The following is a 26,940-nucleotide window of genomic DNA, read 5'->3' as shown; positions in this document are numbered from 1 at the left end:
TGCTCATCACAACATGCAATACTGAAAAATATAGCAGAAGAAGTCATCACTGTCTCCTTTTAATATCTGTAGTAATTAGATTTATGTGAACAATGAGGAGAGTAGGCATAAGAATTACCACAAATGAGCAGTGTAAGGGGTACAGTCTGTTCTTCCAAGTAACAGACTAGGGAATCTGAGTGGTTATGCTAGAACTTTGCTCCTGGAAATTTTAGAATCATCCCTTATTGCTGAATCAGGCCCATACAAACAGCCATCCATCCACACAGTTACTGCTCCCTACTGCATTTAGCACATTTCTATTCAGCTGAACAAAGGGCTATTCTGAATTTAATTAAAGTCCTCTTTGCTACAGGACTTGCTTATTAACCAAAAGTAAAAAGGCCTTTTTTTAAAAGAAATAACATGAAAAAAAGTAAACAAAGCTTCTAGCTTCAAGAGATGGGAAATGAGAAAGGCAATAATTAAATGATCACAGCAGATACGAGAGCTACTGCATTCACACGTACCTTGATACCGAAAGTGAAGACTGTCATGATTATTTTAAATATGAGTGCTAAACACAACTGCCATATAGCTGAATAGACTCCAGTGCCTGCTGGGCGGTCCGGAATATCGTCCACAATTTTGCTTGCATTCATATCATTTCTGTAGTCACAGAGCGAGGAGGATTCTAATGGCCCACAGTCTGTGAAGAGCTCCTTAATAAGCTCACTGGTGTTTAGCCTTGTATATGGATTAGGAAATGCAATCACAGCTGTTATTGCTGCAACAATAATAACCTCCAGGACAGGATACTTCCCAAATTTTGTAGATTTGCGTCGACGACACCATGCAATATTTGCTCGGATGAAAAATGCTCCCCAGAGCCCACCAAATACTCCCAGAAGAATAAAAGGAAGCAGTTCAAAAAGGTACCAAGGAGTGTGATATTCCACATAAAAAAGAACTAGGCGGCTATTACCAAAAGGATTGATGGACCTTAAAACAAATGCAGCTACTAAAGCAGCAAAAAACGATCTCCATAAAGTTTTCAGTGGGAAATAGTAACTGACCTGCAAAAGACAATACATGAGAATTATTAGTGATTCAATTAAAGACTAGGAAAAACAGGTTTATGCATGTGTTAGAATACTGCTGCTCACATGGTATAAGCTAAAAAAATTATTCCTATCACTTGGAGGACTGGCACTCCAGCACATTCTGCATTTTTAAAAAGCTCAACAACTCAGATTTTAAGTCAATACTACAGTAATGTTGAAACTACTGCTGTTTTAAGACTGTTAGGAAATGATGCACTGCAATTTATGCTTAGAAGCTGCTCTTTGTGTCTCTTACTAGCCTTCATGAGAACCAGAATACTAGCTGTACTCTCAGATTTCCTGCTAATATTTCCATCTCCTTTCAGCCTATATTGAAAGGTTTATCACAGATCTGTTATTTGTAAGAAGTATGATTAAAACTAACAAAAAAAATTAAAAGGCCTCAGAACATGCAATTTCATTCTTAAGCCCCACATAGCCTGATTTGAATTTTAAGACAGTTTTGTTCTGCATTTTCTGGCAACAGAGGAAGTCCTCAAAATACCCTAAGAATATAATAAAATTACATGTGAAAGAATATCTTCCCTACTTTTCAATTCAGAGATTTTTAGGGCTTTAGTTGTCTTTAAAAATGCCAATGATAGAAATAACATTCTTACATATTTTGAAAATTACAATTAAAACTAATTTAGCATAAAACATTTTTGGAGAAGAGAATTTGCTTGCTTTGGAGGTAAGTTTTATAGTATATTTGCCCTTTTAATAATTATCATATTTTTGTTAATTATCGTATAATTGTGTTTAGTGTCTGAAGCTTTAAGTAATGTTTAAAAACTTGCTTTACAAAACTGTCCAATAAGTCTTGAAAGCCTTTCAAATATTAAGAGCCCCATTTCTTTTTTTTTCAGAATAAAGTCCTAGACTGAAAAGCTGCTGTGTCTCCATCTGTATGTAAACTGTAGTTATTAACACTCAGCCCTTTTCCAGAATAAAATAAGTGAGAATAAAGTAAAACTGACATTCACTAAAAACATATGTATCTTTAGGAGTTTGCTGGTAGCAGGACTCTTGGCTTTGAAATATGGGTTAAATAATAATCTCCTTCTTAGGAGAGACTCCATAACTTAAAGGAGTCTGAAATTATTTAAACTAAGAGAGATTTTTTTAAAACATTTATTCTTCAAGAGTGCCATCTCTTGACATACCTCCTCCAGACTGAAAAGGACTCCTCCAATTGGGGCACCAAAGGCTACAGAAACTCCTGCTGCTGAGGCAGCTGACAACACCTGGAAAACAAAGGTGAGGGGGTTTGTCACAGTCTATGTTGTAAACATGAACAACAAAACCTCACTATAGCTATAAGCTAAGTTTGCTGATGATAGGCAGAACAGATGCATGGCAGGATGCAAGGCACCCTGCAGCCCTTGCAAGCTCCTGGGAAGCTCCTAGCACAAGTCATGGCCTGTGAAAAGGAGCCCAAGCAGGAGCAGGTTTCTTGAAGCACTGCAGCTTGTGAGTGATCCAGGCTGGGGCAGTCCTGAATGGCTGTACCCTGCGGAAAGGACCCATGCTGAAGCTATTTGTGAAGGACTGTCTCCCATGGGTGGGGCCCCTCATTGGAGCAGAGAAAGAGTATGAAGAGGAAGGAGCAGCAGAGACACAGTATCTATCCCCTTGTGCCACTTTGGGATAGAAGAGTTAGGAGTGAAGCTGAGCCTTTCAAGAAGGGACAGTGAGGGCAAGATACATTTAGTTTTGTTTTCATTTCTTGCTACTCTACTACTGGCAGTCAAGTAACTTTTCCTCAAGTCTGGTCTGTTTGGCCTGTAATGGTAACTGGTGAGGAATCTCCCAGTCCTTATCTTGACCTCTGGGTTTTTCATCTTACTCTCTCCTGCTGTTCTGCACAGGACAGGGGGGTGAGAGAACTGCTTGGCTGGCACCAAGTCTAACCCACCACACTCTCATCAACAACAGTGAACTGAATCAGGGCAAAAAACACTGTTGTCACCAGAAACACTTCGTTCATGGTTCAGAGTACTCTGCTGTCCTCACAATTAAAGACACTCATCAATTACCAAAATGTAAAGACAAGCACAGAAAGAACTTAAATAAAACCAAATGGTCTCTGAAGTGGAAGAAATACAAACTGACTCTGCCGAAATTATTTAACTGTGAGAATACTGGGGATAATACATTGTTTTTAAGATAATAAATAACAATTGATAATCACTAAACATTTTCTAAGAGAACAAAGATCATCTTTTAAACAAATCAGTGTAAATGCATCAATATGCAATACATTCTAGAAATGTTTTTTCAAGAACTTACCTCTCTTTTTTTAGCTTCATTTGTACTGTATTTTGGAAAGAGGTAGGAAAAAATATTCCCACAGCAGCAGGCAACATGTACCAAAGGACCCTCTTTTCCTAAACTCAAACCTGATGCAACAGCCAAGACTAAAGTAATTGTTTTTATCATCAAAGTCCACTTCCCCAAGTAACCTCTGATGATGAAGCCACTCAAAATAGTTTTTATCTGGAAGAAATAAAAAACTGTATCTGTTACTGCATTCATCAGTTTTCAGAAAATAATTCATCCTTTAATTTTAGCTGCAGAACTCCAAAGCCAGCCTTTTCACATTACTAACTTTGCCACACTTTAAAACATGTATCATTCAGATGGCCACACTCAATCTATCTGCTTGCCAGAAGCTTTTCAACTTTGCAAACTTTTTGCAGCTTTGCAACTTACTCTAAAACACCGGGTAATAACATACAACTACAGTATCAATTACATTTAGTAGAAAATTAATCTGCAGCACCTTCTAAGACTAGATTCGTTAGTTTATTATGTAAATTACTGAGCAAAAGGCAGAAAATTTCCAAATGAAAAATAAATCTGCTAAAACCATACTCAAGATCATCTATTGTAGCAATATCCCAACTTGCACCACAATCACTCCTGTTTTCTCGTCATGTTTTACCATCACTACATAAAAATCAACAGATTTCTTCACATAAAGATGGAAAAGATCAGCCTACCTCCACCAGGAAAACGTGTCACTTGCCAAAGGTATTACTGTGCTTAACAATGCTATATTATAAGCCTGGAAAATATGCCCATGCAGAGTAAATAATATACAGCTATCATAGGACAACATGTCCATAAATAGGATGTACACAAAATACTGGGCAGCTGTGTCTAGAAAGTAAAGACAGCTAGATTTAAAAATTTAAGATTAAATTTCTTCTGGAATAATGGCACAGAACTACTCCAGACTTAAACAGAGGTGGATTTAAAAAAATGTATTTACAGAAAAACTGAAGAAGTGAGACTGACCAGAATTGATTTGACTTTGGATTTTTCTCTCCCATTCTGTGGATAGTAGCAATTGTAAACAGTGAGGTTTTGAGGATACTACACATTTCACATTGTGACTGTCTGTTGGTTTGTGCTAGTCAAGGCCACTAAAGCCATTGCAACAAAAGATTGATTGCTCTATCAAATGACCTATATTGTGTCAATGAATCACTGCTCTCTTATCACCATAGGGAGGGTGTGGATTAGGGGAGGTTTGGAAATCATTCTTCAGAAGTATACTAATCCAAATGCTTCCTTAAAAAGTGGTCCTGACAGAAGCAAAATCTACTAACCCAGGAGATTCTTTTAAATTTGGGGCATTTTCTCAGAAACAATTAGCAAAATTACATGTTTTCAGTTTGAATGCTTGTATTAATATATTTCTTCAAAGGCAAAGGGTGCTTCCTCTTGCCTTTCCCCTGACCCACTAAGGCAGCGGTAATCTACACATTAATATGAAACACCTATAATATATATATTAATTAGACCTCACCTCAGGTATCCCTGAGCCACAGGCATAGGGAGCAAATACCTTCACCAGAGAAACTGCTAAGAAGGCAAAGCTCAAAGCCCAGAAAATGTACATGATGTAGTTCATTATATATGAACCTGGACCCTAAAAGGAAAAACAAAAAGTCAGAAAATAGATTTGACATAAGAACAAAATCACTATTTAAAATAACCCAGAAGTACTGTTGCTGCACGTACACTTATACACACATTTTGAGGCACAATAATTGTTGCCAAGAGAGAGTTTTGTTTGAAAAACATAAAGCTATGACACCTGCACATTAACACAGACTGTGTTAGAAAAGGTAGAAAATGTTCTAACACTTCATCTTATTAAAAAAAAAAAAAAACATAGAACAAGTGAATTTTAAATACCTAAAGGCTGCTAAAATCTAGTGAATATTGAGTAAATCTTCCTTATTAAAAAAAAAACTTGGTAGAAAAAATAAAACAAATCTATTAGTTATCAGAGAACACCATACATGGATTTAATTTACATACAGCCATGATCAAGAATAGAAATTCTCGTGTTATTAACAGTTCTATATCTCATAACTTCCTTACATTTGCAATACTCCAAGCCCCCTTGCAGTTCATGAAATACACATTTATTACACTATAATCTAGTAATCATTTCAAATGCTGAAAAATGGCACAGACAGTACAACCCAAATTCATATTTAGAATCCTAACCTTAAGACCATTATTTTTTTTCCCTATTCAGCCAAGCTGTTGAAGAGACCATCAAAGAATACTCACTTCTGCTTGCCCAATTATTAGTTCTGCCCATGTTTTCCACTGCGGACATTTATCTCTCTCTTCAAATGTGGTCTCATTTGAACCCCAACAACACTGTTCATGGTTAAACCACAAAGCACTAAGGCAAATGCCTTCCTTCAAGTCAGTCATCCAGTCAGCAGCTATGTCAATTAATCCTGCCAATGCCCCTGTTGTAGAAACAGTTTTGTATCAATGTTCTGATAAACAGAAATAACACACACAGCTGAAATAAAGGAATGTGCTTGTATTAACTGAAGTATTAAGCACTGACTTAATTAAATGGACTTTAATATACTACTAATTTCCAGGATTATATCCTGGTTTTGTTATGGTAAGACTTATTTGCTAATAATTTGAAGAATTAAGTACTTTGTATATTTTCCAAGTTAAATTAGATTTTTTTTCCTTTTTTTTTTTTTTCTTTATACCACAGTTCTCCAACAGTCCACTGAAACCAAGGAATTAAGAGTAAAAAGAGAACTGTTACTTTTGTGTGATGGAGCAGTTTATATGGCACCAAGCCTGCTGGAAAGAGATGGGATTGACCATGTGTTGGCAAGTCAAAAGCAGTACTTCCGTAGAACAGAATGTCAACCAAATTATTAAAATACATAAACATAAGATCTCCTTGTCACTGAACTCAAGGTTGTACCATTTAAGATTCACTATACATACAAGAGAAGGCATCTGAAACTGAAAAACCTACCAGTGTTCAAAATCAGAATTTGCTCACTTTGTTACTCAAAAACAGAATAAAGGAATATTAAAAAACAGCAGCTTAGGGGATTGGAAACACTACACTGCATGTTCCCACTGAAATTATCATAAACATTTTCCAGTAATTATGCACTCCTGGTTTGAGCATCCAGAAGTATATAAACATGCTACAAACTTTGCATATGTATTAATTTATATGTGATTTGTGAAAGTGATTATGTATATACCTAAGCAGTAATTATACTGTTACCATGCTTTTTAATAGGCATAGCCTTACTCCACAACTAACTTTCCTAATATTTAATCTAAAATGTCTATTTGAAATACTTATTTTGAAAAACTGGGCACAAAGTTTGTGACCTTTCCTTACTGCAGGTTTTAGTCACTTCAAACTATACTAACAGAAAAAGCAACAGCATTGCCTGACCACTGGGCCACAAACCATTGGATGGCTTTAGTTGTAAAATCCATTCTAAAATACGTTAAAAAGGAAAGAGAGAATTGAAGTATAGGTCAACAAACTTTACCTGTTAAAGTCAGTATTTTCTGTGGAAAAACCTCAGTAAACCTAACCAACATAAACCAGCATAAACATATAGCTAGAATTCACTAATCCATAAACACATGCTTTACAAGGAAGTGTGCTTACCAAAAGGACATATATACCAGAGCTACTTTTACAATCAACATTGTCACAAGAAATCCTACAGGTAAAAACCAAAATTTTACAGAAAGGGAAAATATAAATGTCAATCACAGGATTAAAGAACATTGACAGTTTAGTAGGTGGAAATTCAAAAACACTTGAGAAACCCTCTCTAAATTCAGTAAGGATTTTGGTTCCCACTTGATCAGTAAACCCTCACCTCAAAAAGCCTGTAAATCAAGATAGTAAAATTTTTCTTCCCTTATGGAATTGTTGTAGTAGACTGAACCAAATCTTAGCTGGGTTGGTGGAGAACAAAGAAAAAACACAACAACTATACTTGCTGACAAATGTAAGAAAAGAATCCTTTGTGTTTTCATTTACCTGATGCCAAACCAGTTAATGTGACTACCAACCATCCTGACCATGCATCGTACAAACTTTTTGTCATTTCCCATGCTGATTCTTTCTTCTTGCTGTTAATCTGCAAAGAGAAATCGATATGTAGCGTTGTATGTGTTTCAGTAATATGAATCATGAAACAAAACAGAGTATGACATACAAATAGCATGATGCAAACTGCAGGCAAATAAACCCTCTCTTGAAACCACAAGTGTTCTGCTTGTATTTAGTGCTTTACATAGATAAATCAGCTTAATTATTCAGACATCAAACAACTGACAGAGAAACATATATTTGCTTAATTTAAAGAACTAAAATCCAGGAAATACATTGTTAGGATAATTGGCATACACCTAAAATGTGAATTTTAACATTATTTCCTTCCTATAGAATAAATATTTTTTGAACCTTAATTAAACTGTTAGCATACTAATAATAAGCTATTTCATATGATTCAAATTCTAGAACTTCTACTTCAAATATAAACATCCTTAGATTAAAAAACACGTAAAAGTAAAATAAAACAAAAAATTGATATCTACTCTATAGTACTTCTAGACAACTATTAGTAATGACATCTGAAGTTATTGTGCTGAAAAAGTTGCTATTCTTATTTTATCCTTATTTACTCTGTGCACTTAGATGCAGTGGCACAGACACACTTGTGTCAGTACAAAAGCAATATACATCACGCTTCACTTTTCTACACAAGTACCACCAAAGCCACTACTCTACTATTACAAATACATCTACACTGGAAAATAGCCTTAAATATACTAGCCATGCAAAAAATGCAGTACTTTAAAAATGGTATTTGGGGACAGGGACCTAGTCCCGCTCTATTAAATTACTGCTTCCTTTCCAAGTTATAATAATGCTGCAAGACTGCAGGTATCCAACAAAGCAGTGCTTTTTAAACAGTATTCAAGTAATTCTAGCTGATGTAACTATGTACATATCTAAAGGACATGCCATCTATTTGTATGTGTTACTAAATCAGAACTTAACTCCAACATCCAACTAAAAAAGTACTATTATTTATCTCAAGTACCCGTCTATGCCTTTCTCTGTCTTTGCATTTCTCTCGAACCCAGTCAATGGTATGGAAATCATCGTATGTTCCTACTCCAGGAATTGGCTCATCCAGAAGGTCCAGTAAATGTGTTGAACTGTTGATATTTCCTCCATTTGTCATTGTATAATGAGTTCCTGCAGCAAAGAAACACAGGAATCAATTAATTCTGTGATAAATTAAGTATTCAAACTATATTCATAGCACATAAATTTTTGAACAGCTAATTAAGACACTTTCCATAATAAGTGTATTGTATTGTCATTTAGGTCTCTCAATGCTGCATACCACTCCTCTTTACTGTCATTCAGCTGTAAGTTAAATTTATATATTAGTGACTTTTGTGTTTCCATTGGTTAAATAGGAATGTCCTAGTCAAATTATTGTTCTGTTTTGTATGCAGACGACTCCAGAAAAACTTCAATAGAAGCAAGTGGAAAAAAAGAGCAACTTTAACACACATTTAATTTTAACTTTATTACACTTTATGAACTACTGGTGGAAAATCTGTTTGTAGAATAATGAAGCAAGGATGACTAGCTAGAAAGTTCACAGTACATTCATATGTAACCAGTAATTTCTAAATATACATTATATTGATTACCAATCTCTCCTATACATCTAAACCAAACCTAAAATACATTGTTAATAGATTATATGTGCATTGAAAAAGCAACAAAAACACAAATACTCATATTTTGTTTTAATGTATTTTTTTCAGGTAAATCACAGAGCAGTCCTTGGTCATAAAAACTGGAAACATTGTATAAAGAAAATATCTTCTGCTCACTTGTCATCACTAGTTAGTTTCTTCACAAGAAGCTTGCAGAGAAACAGCCCCACAAATATTTACTGCACTGATCAAAATAAAGACCAAGGTTGGTGGGGTGGTAGTGAGAATTTTTCCATTTTCAAAAGTGATTATAGTCTTTTTAAGCTTTCAAATGTCATAAATTCCATAATATATTCGGGTTTTTTTCTTAGTTCTCACTTTTTGACTAAGAACAAAATAATTTGCCCAACAATATACAGCACACCACAGTAATATCTATTCATAAAGACAAAGGCTCAAGTGGACGAAGATTTCTATCAGTTTAGAGAGACACCAGAATTCATCTCACTAGACTGACACTGGGATGTTTAGACAGATAGAGGGTTTTTTAACCTGGGGTTTTTTGTTGTTGGCTTGTTTGTTTTTATTTCCAGGCTTCTTTAATTGAGCTTCTTGGTATTGTCAGCCGAAATTTCCAACTAACCAAAAAACCAAAACCAACAAACAAATAGCTTGTCAAAGGACCTACCTGTAAATGTCCAAATGCTACAAATGCTGAGTTCACCAGCCCAAGCCCTCATCATAACGCACAATTAGATTTATATATAAGTAAAATGTGCCTTTTCCCTTTACAAATGTGAATTCTAAGATCTAGAAGAAGCAGTGTGACACCTGGCATTACACTATGACCAAAGTGGTGCCTCAGTCATCTATTGCTTAAGAGGTCATGTTGATGCCTACTATATAACATATTGTTTATTCACACATTTTCTTAGTGGTGAAAGACAAAACAAGAAAACAATATAAAATTTACATTAAGACAAAATGCAATCTATAATTTTCAAGATACACAAACAACTATTATTACAAATTCTATAAAGATTAAAAGAAAAGTACAGAAGACAATGCAAATGTAGCAGATAGCTCTCCAATAACACCAATACCTTTCTCTTATGTGAGCCTAGCTGCCATCTTTAGCTTAATACCTTTTTCCCCAGTCTAAATTCCCCCTCATCTATTTCCCATAGCTAAGCCCTATAAATCTCTTCCCAAAGCTGCTGCTAGTCTCTCTTAAGGCAGATGTAAGGAAGCATTCCCTATGCTTCCATTAATAAAAGGCTAACAACAACAACAATTTAAATCAGATTTGCTAATAGAGGTGATTGTGAAAACCTTGCTTTAGGATAAAGGATTCAATTCCCTTGCCATTTCCAATTCTCCTAACTAGAAGTCTAAGATACATGCCTGGATGGCTGAAAGGGCAAGGTGATCTTATGGAAGAGATGCTAACAAAATTTACAGTGTGATAACTAGTTTAGCTCTCAGAATTAAGACAGTAACAGAATGTATTATTAAAATATTATTTTCACATGAAATCAGCTTCCTCTGGCAAAGCAAGGGGACATAAATTAATCTCACCCACAGCTTAATTATTAATCTCCTACAACGTTCCAATGTGATGACACAGTTTCCTGAACCTGAGTGAGTAGGGTTGGGCAAAACCTTGTCTTTGCTCTGAAGGAATTGGTTTTATGCCCTGCTATAAATGAAGCAGTACCAAACTACAAGGAGCATGCAATCCTATGCCACAGAAGGCAAAGGAAAGTTGAGAGTTATAAATGCATCACAAACAGTAAAAGATTATTTTATGCATATCACAAGGTGCTAAATTGGAATTCTCTCCAGGGGATTATCAGAGATGCCATCATCAGAGATGGCATTATACTAATTGCATCTGACCCACAGCAGAACTTGGAGTAGATTACAAATGATGGTCATTATCTAGATACAGTAAAAATCCCACTGAAACTATGTCAGGTTCCTACTTTGCCAACAGTTGCTGGCACACCAAATACTGGAATATAAGTAATTATTTTACGATGGAGAAGAGACATAGAAGAAGATATGAAGCTGAAGAGGAGGTTTTGTTGAATGCAGAGCTGCCATGAGTGCCTGATCCAATAGGTGAATAGTCTGAATAGCTGTAATCTTTTACCAAGTGAGAAAACAGGCAGCAGTGAGTGTGGTAGAAAGGCTTCCTTAGAGCACCATGAAGAGGACAACTCTACAAAATCTGATGCTCTGCATCTAAGATACAGAACTCTGAGATTACATTCTCCTGTTAGTAGTATGATCTATGTAGTATACAACTATTCTAAAGGAGATGCTAGAGAAATATACTTTTACTAAGACTCCACATCTTTCCAAGCTTTTGCTTCCCTTTCTACTCTTCCTTCCCTAGCAATTCACACAGCAAGATGCTCCTTCCAGCTATGAAGATAATGATTCTCATCAGCATAAACACACAAATTCTTACTATTTATTCCCAGTTCCAAAGTGTCATTAAATGTATTTTCAACACAATGTTAAAACCCTTACCAGAATACAAATATTTCATCACAACATTCTAACAATCAGGCAGGAAAGCATCATTACATAGATAAATTGTAGCACTTAACAAACCTTCAGAATTATTTCCCTTCCGTACTCTCCCTCTTCCCCAGTCCTGAAGTTTCAAGATACTTTCTCAGGCTACATGCTTTTCACCACAATAGAAGCAGTTTTGGTCTTAAAAACCACAAAAAGCACTTAGTATACAAGATGTATAGGTATAGCCTCTAGCTATGATAAGACAACACTTCTAATGTTCATATGAGGACACCTAAGCCATTTTGGAGCTGTAAAGAAAGTAAAACTTTTTGTTACATATGAATTTGCTAAAGTTTTTATGAGACTGGAAGCTAATGGTAAATTTGGCATGCAGAACTTCTATTATTTCTGCTATTCCAAACTAACCCACGTTACTAGAGAGAAGGAAACAATACACTGATCTTCTCAGAGGCTTAGTACAACTCATAACAATATGACATAACTTATAAAGCAGACACAGTCATTCCACATTTGCAAAAGTAAGGCAAAATCACAGAATAGTTTAGGTTCAAAGGGACTTAAAGATCATCTAGTGCTTGGGCAAGGACACCTCTCAGTAGGTAGGTTGCTCCAAGTCCCATCCAACCTGGTCCTGAACACTTTCAGGCATGGGGCATCTACAGCTTATCTGGGCAACCTGTTCCAGTGCCTCACCACCATCATAGTAAAGAATTTCTTCCAGGATCTAATCTAAACCTCCTCTCTGTTTGAAATCATTCCCCCTTGTCCTGTCACTATGCACCCTTATAAATAGTCTTTCTCCATCCTTCTTGTAGGCTCCTTTCAGGTACTGGACGGCAACAATTCCATCACCTCAAAACCTCTTTTCCAGGCTGAACAAACCCAACCCACTCAGCCTTTCCCCACAGAAGAGGTGCTCCAGCTCTGTGATCATTGTGGTGTCCCTCTGGTGGACTTGCTCCAACAGGTCAGTGTCCTTCCTGTGCTGGGGACCCAGAGCTGGATGCAGCACTGCAGGTAGGGTCTCACCAGAGTGGAGCAGAGGGAAGAATCCCCTCCCCTCCCCCTGCTAGCCACACTGCTTTGGATGCAGCGCAGGACACGTTTGGCTTTCTGGGCTGGGAGTGCCCATGACCAGGTCATGTCCAACTTCTCATACACCAACACCTCAGTCTTGTTAAACATCATGAGATTCCCATGGGTTCACTTCTGGAGCTTTCCAGGCCCCTCTGGATGGTATCTCATCCTTCAGGAGTGTCAACAGCACCACTCAGCTTGGTGTCATCTACAAATTTACCAAGCACGCACTCAATCCCTTTATCTATGTCATTAATGAAGATATTAAATAACACCAGTCTCAATATGAACCCCTGAGGGACACCACTTGTCACTTATCTCCATCAAGACTCTGAGCCATTTACCCCTACCCTCTCATGTGACCATCCAAGCAATTTCTTATCCATCTAATGACTGGATAATGGTTCATGAAATCCATCTCTGTCCAGTTGAGAAAGAAGGATGTTGTGGGGGCCCATGTCAAATGCTTTACAGAAGTCCAGATACATGATATCTGTTACCCTACCCTTTTTCACTGATGGAATCACTCTCTCATAGAAGGCCACTGGGTTGGTCAGGCAGGAACCTTGGTGAAGCTTTGCTGGCCATCCTGAATCGCAACACGTAACTGCTGTGAGCTGCTGCAATCACAGACTGCAAGCTTCTAGACAGTAAGAGCAACATGCTTCTTCAGAAAAAGGAAACTCTTTTGGGGGAGTCAGTCACTCTAAGTCTTGAATGAACTACCTTCTAGAAAGGCAGCTGACTTTTGTTATCCTTCCACGCATGTAATTCCAAGCCTTGAGCACAATCCTTTCTCAGCAATCAGCTGTGGTATTGCTGAAGAACTGTTTAAACTGAAGTTGTTAAAAAAAATATATTGCACAATGTTAAAAGAAAAAACTATAATAAGCATTAAGGTTAGCAGTTAAACACTGTACTTTGGGACACCTGATGAGAATGAAGTACAACAAAAATGCTACACAAAAGAAACCACAATAAGAAAAGTGGATTCCAACACCATAAAAAAAAGCTTTTATGTCTGAAGAAGTGAAGGATTTTTTCTTCTTCTATTTTTTAAATTTTAATGAGAATGTAAAAAATACAATCCAAAATTGCTTGAGAAGATACTATGTCTGACAAAAAAATGAACAGTCCTTACCGTATTACTCTCCTGCATTTCTCTTTGAACATGAAGTTATACTCAATGGCTGTTGGGTCCCAACACCGATCCAACTTCCTGCTTTGCCTAGCTAGTTTCTGCTGATGGAACCACTAGGTAAAAAAATTACAAATTGCTATACTCACAGAAGCTGCTTTATATATCAGGATTCCTCCCTGCCTTTTGTCCCTCATTAAGGCAAGGAATATCTCTCCTTTAATATTTTATAGATGTGCCTCATACAAGCAGTATTCAATCTCAATTGATGTTGGAACTATGATAAACATGACAGAAAGCTGATTTATGTAGATTACACACAGCAATCTTGAGGCCATGCACAGTATTTTTAAAAGCTGCCTCACCTCCTGCAGCAGTAATCCCATACTGCTTTCTTTCTGCAACTCAGGAGATTTCTTTCAAATTTGAAAGTAACCCTGGAACACATGCAGCTGATCAAAGATGTGTTTTTAAAAGAAAAATACCTGGTAAGTTTATAGCTAATTTATTGCATACAAGAAAGTCGTTTTACAACATGCATGCTGCTCCTGATTCATGCATAACTCTTCAACAATCCTCCCCAACTCTTTCCCTGCATGCTGTGTTCTTTTCTCATAAAAATAATGACAAAAGAAACATCAAAATTTAAGACAAATGCTACATCCTGCATAGCCAAACAATGCACGACAGATTTTTATGTGGTAATCCACCACGTGATTATCTGAACAATTACCCAGTATCACCTAGAGAACAAATCCTCACAGCTACACCCCCACAAGAAAATAAGGTACAGAACTGAGACATGAACAGGCTTCTGAAGAGCGTGCCTATCAGAGTTAACAAGGGACCATAATCTTTTGATAAAGTTTAAGACCCCTTCTATATGCTACACAGCACATGATATCCATCTTCTGAAGGCACATCACAAAATACACCATTGTCTCAAACTGAGCCTGTATTATCTTATTCCATTTTAAGAAATGAGACATACCTCTTGGGACATAATTATACAGTAAGACTGAACTGATCTAACTGACTGCTGGCACACAAAGAGTAGATCTTGCTCCCCCTATTTCTCCCTGCTCTTCTTGGTCACACTCCCCCACTCTCATCCTTGGATCAGCTCTGTCACCCTTGATCTGACTGTACAGTAAACCAAGCCAACATGCCAATCCAACTAAGCAAACTGCCAAAACCAAAAAAATCTGCCATTATAAGGAACTGGAATCAAGTTTCTGTGGTGTTGGAGAAGAAACAGAGCCAGTGCAAGGGCAAAAACTGAGAGAATAGATGTGGAGCAACAAGTTCACCCCCTTCCATTCCAACGAACTGTTAGACTAGTTATCCTGAAATACATAAACACACCCTTGGGGTCTTGTTAGAGTTTAATTATAACTTTCTGCTGAAAACAACAACTATAACTATTAATGTCCAGACACTATACAGTAACATCTATTTCACAGAGCTCAAAACTCCCTAAGGTTTAGAAACATTCCAGAGTTGTGAAAACAACAACAGATAAACAATGTCAATGCTGTATTCAATGGCAGAGCAATAGCAGGACCTAATTTCTCAAAGGTATTTCTCTACAAGCTACGTAATTGTTAATTCTTACAGCAGGAACAGTTCCTGCTGCTCACCCATCCCTTTTTCTAAACAGTGCACAACTATATAGCATTCGCCCCAGCCACTGTTCTTACAGCTGACAACAGTGCAACATGTCTCCTTTGGGCTACTCCCAGCAGTGTGAAAGGAGGAGGGAAAAAAATAAATGCACCTCTGGGAGTGAAAATGAAGTTAAGTCAGATTACAGTAAAGGCTGGAATAAGCTGCCTCTGACATGACCATCCAAATCTGCTGAGTGTTAAAATCAGCAGGGGTTGTAGCTTTCCGGAGGCCAGATTCTAATCCAAGGCTTTGCTTCACCCGTGTGCCCTTGGGTATTAGGTGGCAAGGGGAGTGGAGGCAGGGAAGCACCCTATGTGCAGCGCACACTGTAAGGATCACTTACACTTGTAACAAAGAAGATTTGAATACACAAGGTATGTGCTAGTGCCTCAGCTGCTTTCTGTTGCCATATGCAGACCTCAAAATATGAGGCTTTCAATTGAAAAGACAAGAAACAATCATCAGTTTATTTTAATTAGTCTGTTTGTTAATGACTCAAAAAGAGTCATTAAGCACTATTTCCTCTTCCTGGCTAGATACAATTTTTAAATTTCAGAATCAGAAGCACAGGACACAAAGCCAATCTTATTCGCTACTGTTGATGTTTAACAGTGTTAAAGTCCCTGTAATCGGGTAATACATTCCACTTGCAACTATGAATTTTCAGCATGTCTCTTCAGTTAGCTCTTCTAACTGCATCAAAGGCTTTCAAAGAGAAACTGGTCTCTGCATTACAATCAAAATGCATATAAAATTGACACAACTATATATATATACACAAACTTAAAAAAATCAGCTGGAAAAAATCTAATAAATAGGAAACAGGAAGATATGGAACAAGTTTTGAGGAACAAGGATATGTTGTACTGTTTACCAAAGTACTGCATGATAATACCCTCCATTTCATCTGCCCCCAAATAGATCTGGGTTTAAAAGTAACGTTTTAAAAAGTAGGAGTGAAATCAAAGTTCATCAGTAGCACCTCTGAGTTAAACCAAGACTTTTGAAGATTTGTGTCCGCCACAAATGGGCACGGGAAAAAAACCCCAAAACCCTGAGCTTTGGCTTTTCACTTTAGGTGAAACAAACATTTCTGTTTCTATAATGCAGCACTAAAAAAAAAGATTTAATGTTATAGATTTCTTTTCTTGTAGTCATAAAGGTAGATTTACTATGTTTATTTAATTATGTCTATGATGAATAGGGACTTCAGATATGCAAGTGAAAATTATTGAGATCCTCCCACTACCAAATTTGCAACTTATATTTAAGATGAATAATGAGGAAGGAGATGAGAAAAATAGAAGGTATAAAAATATATAAAGTTAGATAAAGCAAGCATTACAAAAGGGGAGTTACCTATGATCTAACAATGACCAAGGCCATCAGAGTCAGAATGCCAGAAATTTAGACAACTAGATTTCTAAGTGCCGTTGCTGCATGTACATAAGAGCAACTTACTTATACGTTGTTTTAGAGGGCAAAGATAGGATTCAGCAAAAATAGTAATTCTGTTAATATGATTATCCCAATCAAATCACATTCAGGCCCAAGGAGGGCATAATCTTCGTCTGTTTAATAATTTTCTAATATTTCAAAAAAGCATCAAAAAATTCTTTCCAAAATTGAGAAACATGCTTCAGAGAGAACCTTACCAGTTATACAGCACATGCAGACAGATAACCTGTAACTACCTAAATGAACTGTATTTACATCTGATGGTACTTCATGTTTATCACCAAAGTCAAATATGCTAAACTCGTACTTGAAAATCCTTATTCCTCTTTTATACAAGGAACCTTAAAACAAAGCGCGGCAGAAATAGTGCCATAATCATACTGAGTTTCTCCAAGTTAGGTTTTTTCTTGAAGTATTTAAAGTTAGAGAATGATGATAATCTTGATCACATTTTCTGTTGTGAGCATGTAATTAATCTAGAAAAATAATCTTTTAACTCTCGTTCTGCAACCAATAAAATTTCAGGGTCAAGCTCTAGCTCTGAGCATGTGTACACAACTGTCATACCCATTTATTTCAAAGTCACACTGGTATTGACTTTTGACTTATTACTAATAAGAGGACCTTAAGCAGAAATGCAGTCTAAAATACCAAAGTATAAGTTTTATCACTTAAGAGCATCTGAATTGGCTCAGTATACATCTGACTCAAAGTCTTCCTAGGCTATTATTAAATATTCTCTGCCCCACAGTTTACAGTAACAGGTGAGGCTCTAGATGGCTGAGAGGTTTCCCCTGTTACTATCAGTATTGTCTAAGCAAGAGAAGTTGCACCTTCATGGCTGGTAACTAGTGCATGATAAATGAAATTGTGACTTATTTTATCTCCCAAAAAAATCAGGTTTACAAAAACTAAGTAATCAGTACATCTGGCATGTTCTTTATACACGTAGTTTTCACATCTCCTGGCTACTGACTCTGTCAGAGATTATTAGCAAAACAAAATTTCAATAATTTTGCTTGAGGACTTCCAAATCTTTCTTAAATCTAAGACAGGACTTTCTTAAATCTAAAACATGTTTATGTATATGCAGAAAATAACTAGGAGTCAACAAAGCTTGTGCCTACTAAAGATCAAGTCTTGCTTGATCTGGTAGCCTGGCCACTATACATGTTCTGCTATTGCTCAGATTTCAAATTTTTAAAATGGGGTAAAATGAATGCTTATTTATGAATAATAAAAAGAGGGTCAGGGGTAAGAGAATTAGTGTGAGCATGTTTGTGAATGGCTGGAAGACAAGCAAGATGCTGACCATTCTGAACTTTCAAAAGGGTCAAGGTAGTAAAAACAATGCAAAGATAAATCTGAGGGCAACACAAGTAATTTATTTACATATGTTGCAGTATATGGTTTGTTATATAAAAAATTCTTACAAAAATTTACATGCCAGTTACTTGGGATATATTCAATCCTACATCAGAACTTTTAAACTCTTTCTGAGAAGTAGTATTTTTAACTCTTATTTAGTAGAGAAGAGAGCAGAAGTGAATTGTGTTCCTGAATTTTTATTTGTGAGTCAGGGAGGATAAGTAGGTCTGGAACGATGCATTTAGTATCGCATATAAAGAAATCTTAGGACAGCACAAGTCAAAGGAGCTCCTAGTAAGAAGTATTCCATAATATCTGTTTGGCTTTTTTTTTTTTTAAGAGACAGTAGTGAGTAATCAACATAAAAGATAAACACAATTAATAAATACATAATTTTAAATCTTTCCATTTGATATTTCATAGTGTACTTGCATGGGAAAAAAAAATCTTAATGCAACAGATCTAAAGCTAACGGATCAGGCCTTTAATAATAATGTATTATAATACTTCCTATTTCATCTCACTGAACATTAGTGAAGGTTGTTAATTAAACCTCAAAGACCCCTGCTGATTTAAACAGTCATTTCATAATTGTTGAGGTACAGCTACTTTGGGTGAGCCACTGCAGTCAATTAGTGTAACAAATGCTTTGATATTACAAAGCAATTTTGCATGATGTGAACATTACTCGGCAGGACATACCAGTTGTGATTATGTGAATAAGGGAAAAAATTCACCAGCCTTTGACAATTAAGTCTGCTTTCTTGGAATATCTTTACCCATGATCTCTGAGCTTGTTATCACAATGCTGTGAAATCAACATGAGAGGAAAATAAAAATCGTGGTAGTACACAAAGTAATGTGAAGAATTTACTTTCAATTTCTGGTTTTGTCTGCTAGCATTTTGAGCTTTATTTTAATAGCTGTATCACAATAACAGATTACTGTGACGTTGTAAACCAGCAGGAAAAATAGTCACAAATTTTGGTTACATCTGTTGGAATAAACTTGTCTGGAGTCATCTTATGAGACATATTGTCATGGTTTGGTAAGTACTTGAAAAATTCAGAATTGCAAAAGATTATGGTGACACTATTCAGGTTTTGTTGTTGGTTGCTTGGATTTTTTTAAATCTAAACTCACTAGAGCAAGCCCAAGAAGTACAAGTAACATTTGTTTTGAAATACAGCATCAGAATATGGGAAGCACAGGCCCTAACAGAATTCAGTGGAACAGCAAAAATGACAAGTCGCAACTGGGAATTGTCTTGTTGGCCCCCAGCAGTGTCACCACAATGGAACTACCTAGCTGAATCCTCCACAGTCTTCATTACAGGATTTACAAACATTATGTTTAACAGCAATACTACAGTGTGCCACACACCACTTTGCACTGCAAATATCTACTTTCTGTATTGTATAAATCAACTAAAACCTGTTATTTTCCAGGAATATACAGCTTATCACATTTCAATGTCTGACCATAACTGCAGAGTCTGAAAGTGTCATGTTAGGACTGTTTTGCAGTTCTCATATTTAAATCCATCTACAAATCTAAACTCGCAGAATGATTGAGGTTGGAAGGGATCTCCAGAGGTTACCTCGTCCAAACCCCCTACTCAAGCAGGGCCACCTAGAGCTGTTTTCCCAGGACCATGTCCACATGGCTTTTGAATGTCTCTGAGGAAGGAAATTTCACAAGCTGTCTGGGTGACCTGTTACAGTGCTCAGTAAAAAACTGTTTCCTGATGTTCAGAGGGCACCTCCCGTGTTCGATCTGTGCCCACTGCCTCTGGTCCTGTCACTGGGCACTGCTGAGAAGTGCCTGTCTCCACCTTCTTTGCATCTTCCCTTCAGGTATTTATATTCAGCCTTGGTAAGATCCCAAATTCACATTTTGCAAGTATTTTAAGAAAATACCCCCTCAATTTCTCAGAAGAGGTTCTAAAATCTGACTTAGAGAACTATCTAGCACTCGCTAGACAGTGTAAAATTTGCTTGTCTAAAATAAACTGTATTGGAACTTGTTGTTCCAATACAACTTGATGTTCTTAAGTTATGCTGGAAAACATTCTAAGAATCATAAAAAGACAACAAATAACCTTCTGTGTAAACTACTAAAAGACAGCTAAAATGTCAGATGAAAATAAATGATGATCTGTTTTATTTACAGAAATAAGAGTTTGCATGGACATGCAAACCAATAAATTACATGGAGAGAAGAAAATCATTTTATGTAAATCTTATCTCTGTTCTCAGCCTACCTCCTCTCTAATGCTTACGCCAGCAGCTATAAATGTTCATAACTTTCTAATTTTAGATTGCCCAATTTAAACAAAAGTAGGAATTCATTACATTTATTGTTTTAAATGCCACATTGTGACCATCCAATCCAAACAAGAAAACATATTTTCAGAATTTGAAGGCGTAACTTTTACTCTTGCTACAACTCCTCAGAAAAAAACCAAATCTTTACAGAACATAGTCTGCTTTAAATTTACAGCGAGAAACAGAATGTAGACTCAAAAGAGGATTTTTTCTCCCTCTGAACACTTTTCTTTCTAAATCTGTTTCCTTACAAGCAACAGTGTAGAGAACGTAAAGTACCAGTTCCTTATGAGTTCATCGATATTTGCTGAGCTGACACATTACCATTGCAGAGCTTTCCCTTGGCATATCAAAGACGGCAACAACCGGTCAAGACTTAAAACCAGGTACGGAAACTTCAAAGCCAGACAAACACTGTCCCTATTCATGCTAGAGGAAGGCAGGTAAATATTCTATTTAGTAACTCTAGCTAATTTGGTCGTAGTCAAAGACAAACACAGTTTTTGGAGGGTTTCTTTTCCTGCACGAGATGGCTTTATTGATTAAAAAAAAAACACACACAAAAAAAACCCGAGAGGGAGTGAAAGGCAAGCCTGCCACATATCGAAGATGGAGTCACAGGGCGATGAGATGTGAAGCAGGACTGATCTGCCCGCAGAGAAAACAATCCCTGACAACACAGGAACCAGCCAGAACTGAATTCTCCTCCCACAAAAGGAATCGGGCAGGCGAAGAAAAGCAGTTCGATAATTAGCAAGCCTTTACGTCCCCGTTTCAAACGTGGACAGCGGTCCCGCACGTACAGCTATGCAAACAAGTAACCCAAACGCCAATCCGGCATACCTCGTTTATGCAACTCCCGGAGCGGAATTCCGTCTCCTCCCCCTCCATCGTAGGGCAGATACGGATCAGAAGAGACATCCATGGACGTGACGAACACGAGGCCCGCCTGCCGGCTCAGGAGGGCCGCGGCATTCCTCACGCAAGGGCGGCCGCGGGGGCCGCTGCCATGTTCGGCCGGGCCCGGCCTGCGCCGCCGCCGTGGCTCTGCAGCGCCGGGCTCTGCGGAGCGGGCTCGGCCCCGCCGCTGATGTCAGCGCGGGGCGGCCCCGCCACCTGCGCCTCCCGCCCGCCACACGGACGCGGCTCCGGCCGCACGGCACAGCGAGGGCACGCACGGAGCGCCCGGCGGGAGAGGGCGGAAAGCGGCCGCTGCAGCTCACGGCAGAGCCGGCCCCGCCGGGCGCGGGGTCCCGCCCCGCCGGCCGAACGGCGGGAGGGATGCGCTCGCATAGGTGAACCCGCCAAAGCTGCCCCCCTGTCAACAGGTGAACGGTGGGGCCCGGCTCAGAAAAACAGGCAAACCTGCCGCGAAAGAGCTGCCCGTAATTCATGCACCTTTCTGGAACCACGCATGCTGACGCTTCTAAACACCTATAATGGCATTTTATCTGGATGGGAAGATTCATGCATTGCTGGGGGCTGGGGAGAAGCCTCCTTCCTAGGCATTGTATTTACTCTTTTCTAACATCAAAACGATTACCTCAAAGGAACAACAACATTAACCTGCCAAAAGCCAACCCTCTGCTCCACAGGATCAGTTCACCCCACTTTCATCAACCTCCTGTCCTCCATTCACATAGAACTTTCAGTCCTACAGCAGTGACTGACAGATTTGAACATGTGTTATCAAAAAAATTAAAACAAGAATTTAATTACATATCTAACTAAAATGGAGTAGTGCCTCAATTTTTTTTGGTGTGATTATTCTGGTATTACAACTCTGTAACATCCACACTCACACTACAAAGCTTCGGGTGGGGGTGGAAGAAAATGTAATAAACACAAGTCCACGCTTAGCTTGCATTACTCTACACATTGATAAAATGGTCTGAGTCCCTTAAAAGTCACAGGCTCAAAATAGGCAACAACCCACATGAACGCTAACCAAGGCATTCATGCGATGCATCATCAAGCTGTGGCTGTTAGAGCACTGGCAAAGCCCAAGCACTTCAAACAGCCAGGATCTAAAGACAAGAAATCTTACACTGACTACATGCTTCCATTTGAAGCAGATACTATTACATATTGAATCAATATACTATTTTATGTTTAATGTATGATCTTGTCCTGGTCCTATCCTGCAATTGCTAATAAGAACAATTGATAAGAATGCTATTTTCCATGGGATTTCCATAGTTGGTTCAGTGGTAATGAAATACATACAGAAGGTATGCATATTGGTTTTCCTTCTCTTCCCCTTCAGCAGATAACAAAGCTAATATATTGCATGCCTACCACAAAAGGCCAGCTTCCATTTCTTTCACACAGCAAACAAGGAATTAATTTTATTGTGTATGCCTTTCCACCTCTGTAAGCATGACAGAGCTATTTTAGTTTTCAAATGCATTAGTTTCTTAAATAATTTTCCATATATGTTCTTAGGGAAGTAATTTCTCTTATAAGCCAGTGTTACAAGCTGTGTACTGCAAATGATCATTTTGAGGACAGAGTAGGACATAGAGAAATGTTACATTTACTTCACAGGCTTGTAAATATACTAAATGTTAAAAAATACGGCTCTGATACAAACATTGAGAAAATGCTGGTATCTCTAGAGGTGGAAAAACAAGTGAGAAAAGGGGGGGGTGGGAAATGAGCATATAGCAAAATATGTTTCAAAACCTTAAAGACTACCTTATCTCCAAGATGAATGGAACTCTTGAGCCACAGATACTCAATTCTGAACAACAGACAACTCCACTTGCTATCACCTATACAAATGCTTTTTAAAGAGTGGCCTCCCACAACCTTTTTTAACAAAAAAACCAGAATCTTTAAGATCTTGCACATGCAAAACTTTCAGAGCCATTATGCATTATCACCATTTATCTTTGCCTGTGAAAAGACAAATCTAAGCACCTCTTAACTTCAGATTATCCATATCCCTTATTTCCAGAGAAACACAACAGAAATCCCTGAGCATTCTTAACTCCTTACCTCAACAGAAACTGGAAGTAGTCTGTAATCTTATTGTAAGGTTCTAAATAAGAAGTCATTCACAGCAGGAAGAAATACAACAGTTTCTGTAACCTGAAGCAAGAATTATTACAGAATGAACCGTTAGTGCATTTATTATATGTAGATTATAGATGACAACACTATAAATTCAACTTCATACTTGAGAGAATATGAAATAAAGGATATAAAGGACTTGCATTAACAAAGTCTGGAAGATCACCTCTACTTTAGGAGTCTGATGTGGTTTCTGAAAACCTGGAATGTCTTACAACTGATAATAAAAATCAATCACAGCAAAGAAATGGCTCACTTGTTGGCCTAAACCTGTTCATTGGACTAAGGCAAATGCAAAATTTCTGCCCAAGACTGAAATCCAGTTCGAGCTGGAAAAGGTCTAGGATACAACTTGTCCGAGAGCATATCTGATCTACTGTGGATATGAGGGAAAGTCATAACAAGAAGTCTGCAGTGTAAAATAGATAACTTCATATTTGCTACATGAAACTTCAAGAGTCCACCTAATACTAAAAAAGACAGCTTTTCAAAGGTCACTGCTTATAGACTGGCTGCCAAATAAGTCCTTTGTCTACTCTTAAAAAGCAGAGTAGTCATTTTCCCTTCTCAGTTACCAGTAGCTTGTGTTCTCATTGTTCATACCCATCACCACTGCGTGTATTCCCTTTCCTACAATACCATGAAAGGTGATTTTAGTTTTTGTGTTGTTTTGGTTTTCTTAAGAAAGAAAGATACTATGCATACTAACGTGACAAGCAGTCTTTTTCCTTTGTAAATATCTAAACATCTATGCAATTCAATCTTTCCAAATTACCCTTTTTCTACCTGATCTGAAGAAGTGCATGGCTTGAACTGACAACTTTATATTCCAAAGAGTGTGTCAGTTATTTCTGTTGTGAAGTTCTGTGAATTCCAAAATTATAGTCAGTGAAATGGTGTCTCTAGTATAAAATATTATGAACACTTGTCGTAAGGCCTAAAGCAAGTTTAACAATAACCTTATTTTAAATGGCCGAGAGCCCCTTTAAATTGCCAATTTACTACATAGAACAGTTCACATGTAAACAGCAGGTGTGTATAGCAGCTTGTTTTCCAAATGTCATCACAGTAATTATAGACTAGGTCTCAATCCCAGAAATCCTCCATGCCCAAATAACTTCACACATCTGAGTGCTCCCATTGTTCTCTGCAGGCACAGGCTGTGGTTTACCATAACTTAAATGCACCTGTCTTTGCAGAAGTCCATTGTTCTGAAAATACTGGAACATACGCAGGTGACACACCTTAAAGGCATACTAAGAATGACAAAAAGCACTTTTCTCCTCTCTCCACACTTTGTCTTTTCCAGTTTAGGGAAAGAGAAGAATCATATATAAGGCAACGTATCTGACAATATAAGAACAAGTCAGAGGTTATACAAATCAGTTGCACCCAGGGAAATATGTTTTGAAGGGACAAAACAAGGCCAATGAAAAGAAGGGAAGTACCATGGAGATATGATAGCCTGCTTACCCAAAGCTGGAGGGAAGACCTTAACTCTGAAGCACTTCCCACCATTTCATATTAAAAGGTAAGCTAGGTTTAAAGAAGACAGCCAAGCACCTTGCTACATATAAAATAAATATGCTCTCACTTCTCCCAATTACTTGGTTTATTTTGGAGACAAACTATGTATCTTTGTTGCACTAGACAATGAAAATTAAAAACATCTCTTTTATGAAATTACAAATACAAGTTTTGGGATGCTGAATGATTTCATCAGCATAACAACAGATGCCAAAAACGTGACTGATAATTACAAATGTTAGTGTGACTGATGCAGATTTTGGTGACTCTTAACTGTCATTTTCTTTCCTATTATTATTCAAAACTAAAGCTTCTCTTTCAGCAGAGCTAGAAGATAATGTTCTCTTGAAAAATGCTACATATAGAGCACTCACCAAAGTAGCTACCATTTCCAACCATTCCGAAAAGAATTTAACTCGTATATGTCTTCTCTTGAAGGGGGGGCATGAAAGCATCCATTTACAACAGAGTGCCCAAAGTATACATAAAATGTCTCAAAACCCTCTGTGCCTCATCATTACTCTTTCTTCCAGCTTCACTCTCCTACCTTTTCTCCCAGTTTCTTCTTTCATTAACCCTTTTCTCAAACTATGCAGCCAAATTAAGCCCAGGTCTAACCCCTCTACCATGTTGACTTCTCTTAATGTCTCAGTTTACTATCTTGCAGCCCCTTCAGCCTGACTTCATTCATTCTGCATAAAATCATACAACTTTCTCCTATGGGTCACACAGAGCCTGCTGCGAGAATATGAAAGATGATAAAAGGACAAGCACTGTTCTCTCAGTTCTAATTCCCAGACATGGTCCAGGATGATATAACAAAGATGCAACCACAGAAAATGGGGAGGAAGGGAAGAGAGAGAAAAAAGAAATACATACCCTCAAATTGATACACAGTAAAAAAGGAGGATAAATTAATTTAGAAGCATTGTAAATAGGAGTCTTGAACTTCATTCCTTCATTAGTAGTATACAGAATTCTGTCCTTGATCAGTGTATCAAGCTACATATAGAAGACTTTACCATTGACACTTCATCAAAAGCCTCAATAAGGCAGACAGATATCAACATAAAAAAATTTAGACCAAACACAATGTAAAAGCAGAAGAAAACAAATTTATAGCATATGCTGTTGAGTAGTTTAAGGAAGATGGCGTTTAAGCAACACAGAGTAAAAAAAACACAGAAGAAAGTGCATAGCAGTAATACACAGTAAGATTTTTCCCTATTTGCATTTTATTATACAGAAAAAATAGCTTCTTAATCACAGTTTCTTTTTTCATAATTGCTTGTTTTCCACAAATTTGTTACTTAATTTTGCTCACAATCATTTCGCCCACCAGAGAACACTTTATTTCAGGTTCTCACCTAATAAACTCACTTTTTACTGGCCAACCACAGGTTTTTGTATAATACTCCTAGAGTTTTGTATAACTTCCAATTTATTGGTGCTTTTATTCACTCTCCAGACACAGAAGGTGGTAACAGAAGTCAAACCCAACCAGCAAGCAGAATGCAGTAGAACAGGTCATATAGCCAAAAGCATGTTGTGTAATCAATTCTGAGACTGACTTCCTCTCAGGGAAGTTGAACCTTCACTGCCAATC

The 26,940-nt window shown here is 37.5% G+C and overlaps 1 protein-coding gene across 5 annotated transcripts in view; it reads right to left on the bottom strand.

Annotated features, from left to right (window-relative positions):
• CLCN3 (chloride voltage-gated channel 3) overlaps nucleotides 1-26,940 on the bottom strand; it is a 59,404-nt gene that overhangs the window by 13,510 nt on the left and 18,954 nt on the right. For 3 of the 5 annotated variants that reach the window (XM_053974983.1, XM_053974985.1, XM_053974986.1), the window contains 7 exons: nucleotides 8,513-8,670; nucleotides 7,444-7,543; nucleotides 5,676-5,863; nucleotides 4,900-5,022; nucleotides 3,375-3,581; nucleotides 2,249-2,329; nucleotides 510-1,055 (listed from right to left, as the gene is read on the bottom strand). In XM_053974983.1, the coding sequence (XP_053830958.1) occupies nucleotides 510-1,055; nucleotides 2,249-2,329; nucleotides 3,375-3,581; nucleotides 4,900-5,022; nucleotides 5,676-5,863; nucleotides 7,444-7,543; nucleotides 8,513-8,670 (1,403 nt within the window). Of the gene's footprint in view, nucleotides 1-509; nucleotides 1,056-2,248; nucleotides 2,330-3,374; nucleotides 3,582-4,899; nucleotides 5,023-5,675; nucleotides 5,864-7,443; nucleotides 7,544-8,512; nucleotides 8,671-21,575; nucleotides 21,724-26,940 lie in introns of those variants that run through there. The other 2 variants (XM_053974984.1, XM_053974987.1) reach the window with 1 other exon arrangement.

This window comes from Vidua macroura, chromosome 4 (assembly GCF_024509145.1).
Source record: "Vidua macroura isolate BioBank_ID:100142 chromosome 4, ASM2450914v1, whole genome shotgun sequence".
Classification (NCBI taxonomy): Eukaryota; Metazoa; Chordata; class Aves; order Passeriformes; family Viduidae; genus Vidua; species Vidua macroura.
Note: the sequence above shows the minus strand (reverse complement) of the source record. Positions and strands in the feature narration are given on the sequence as shown.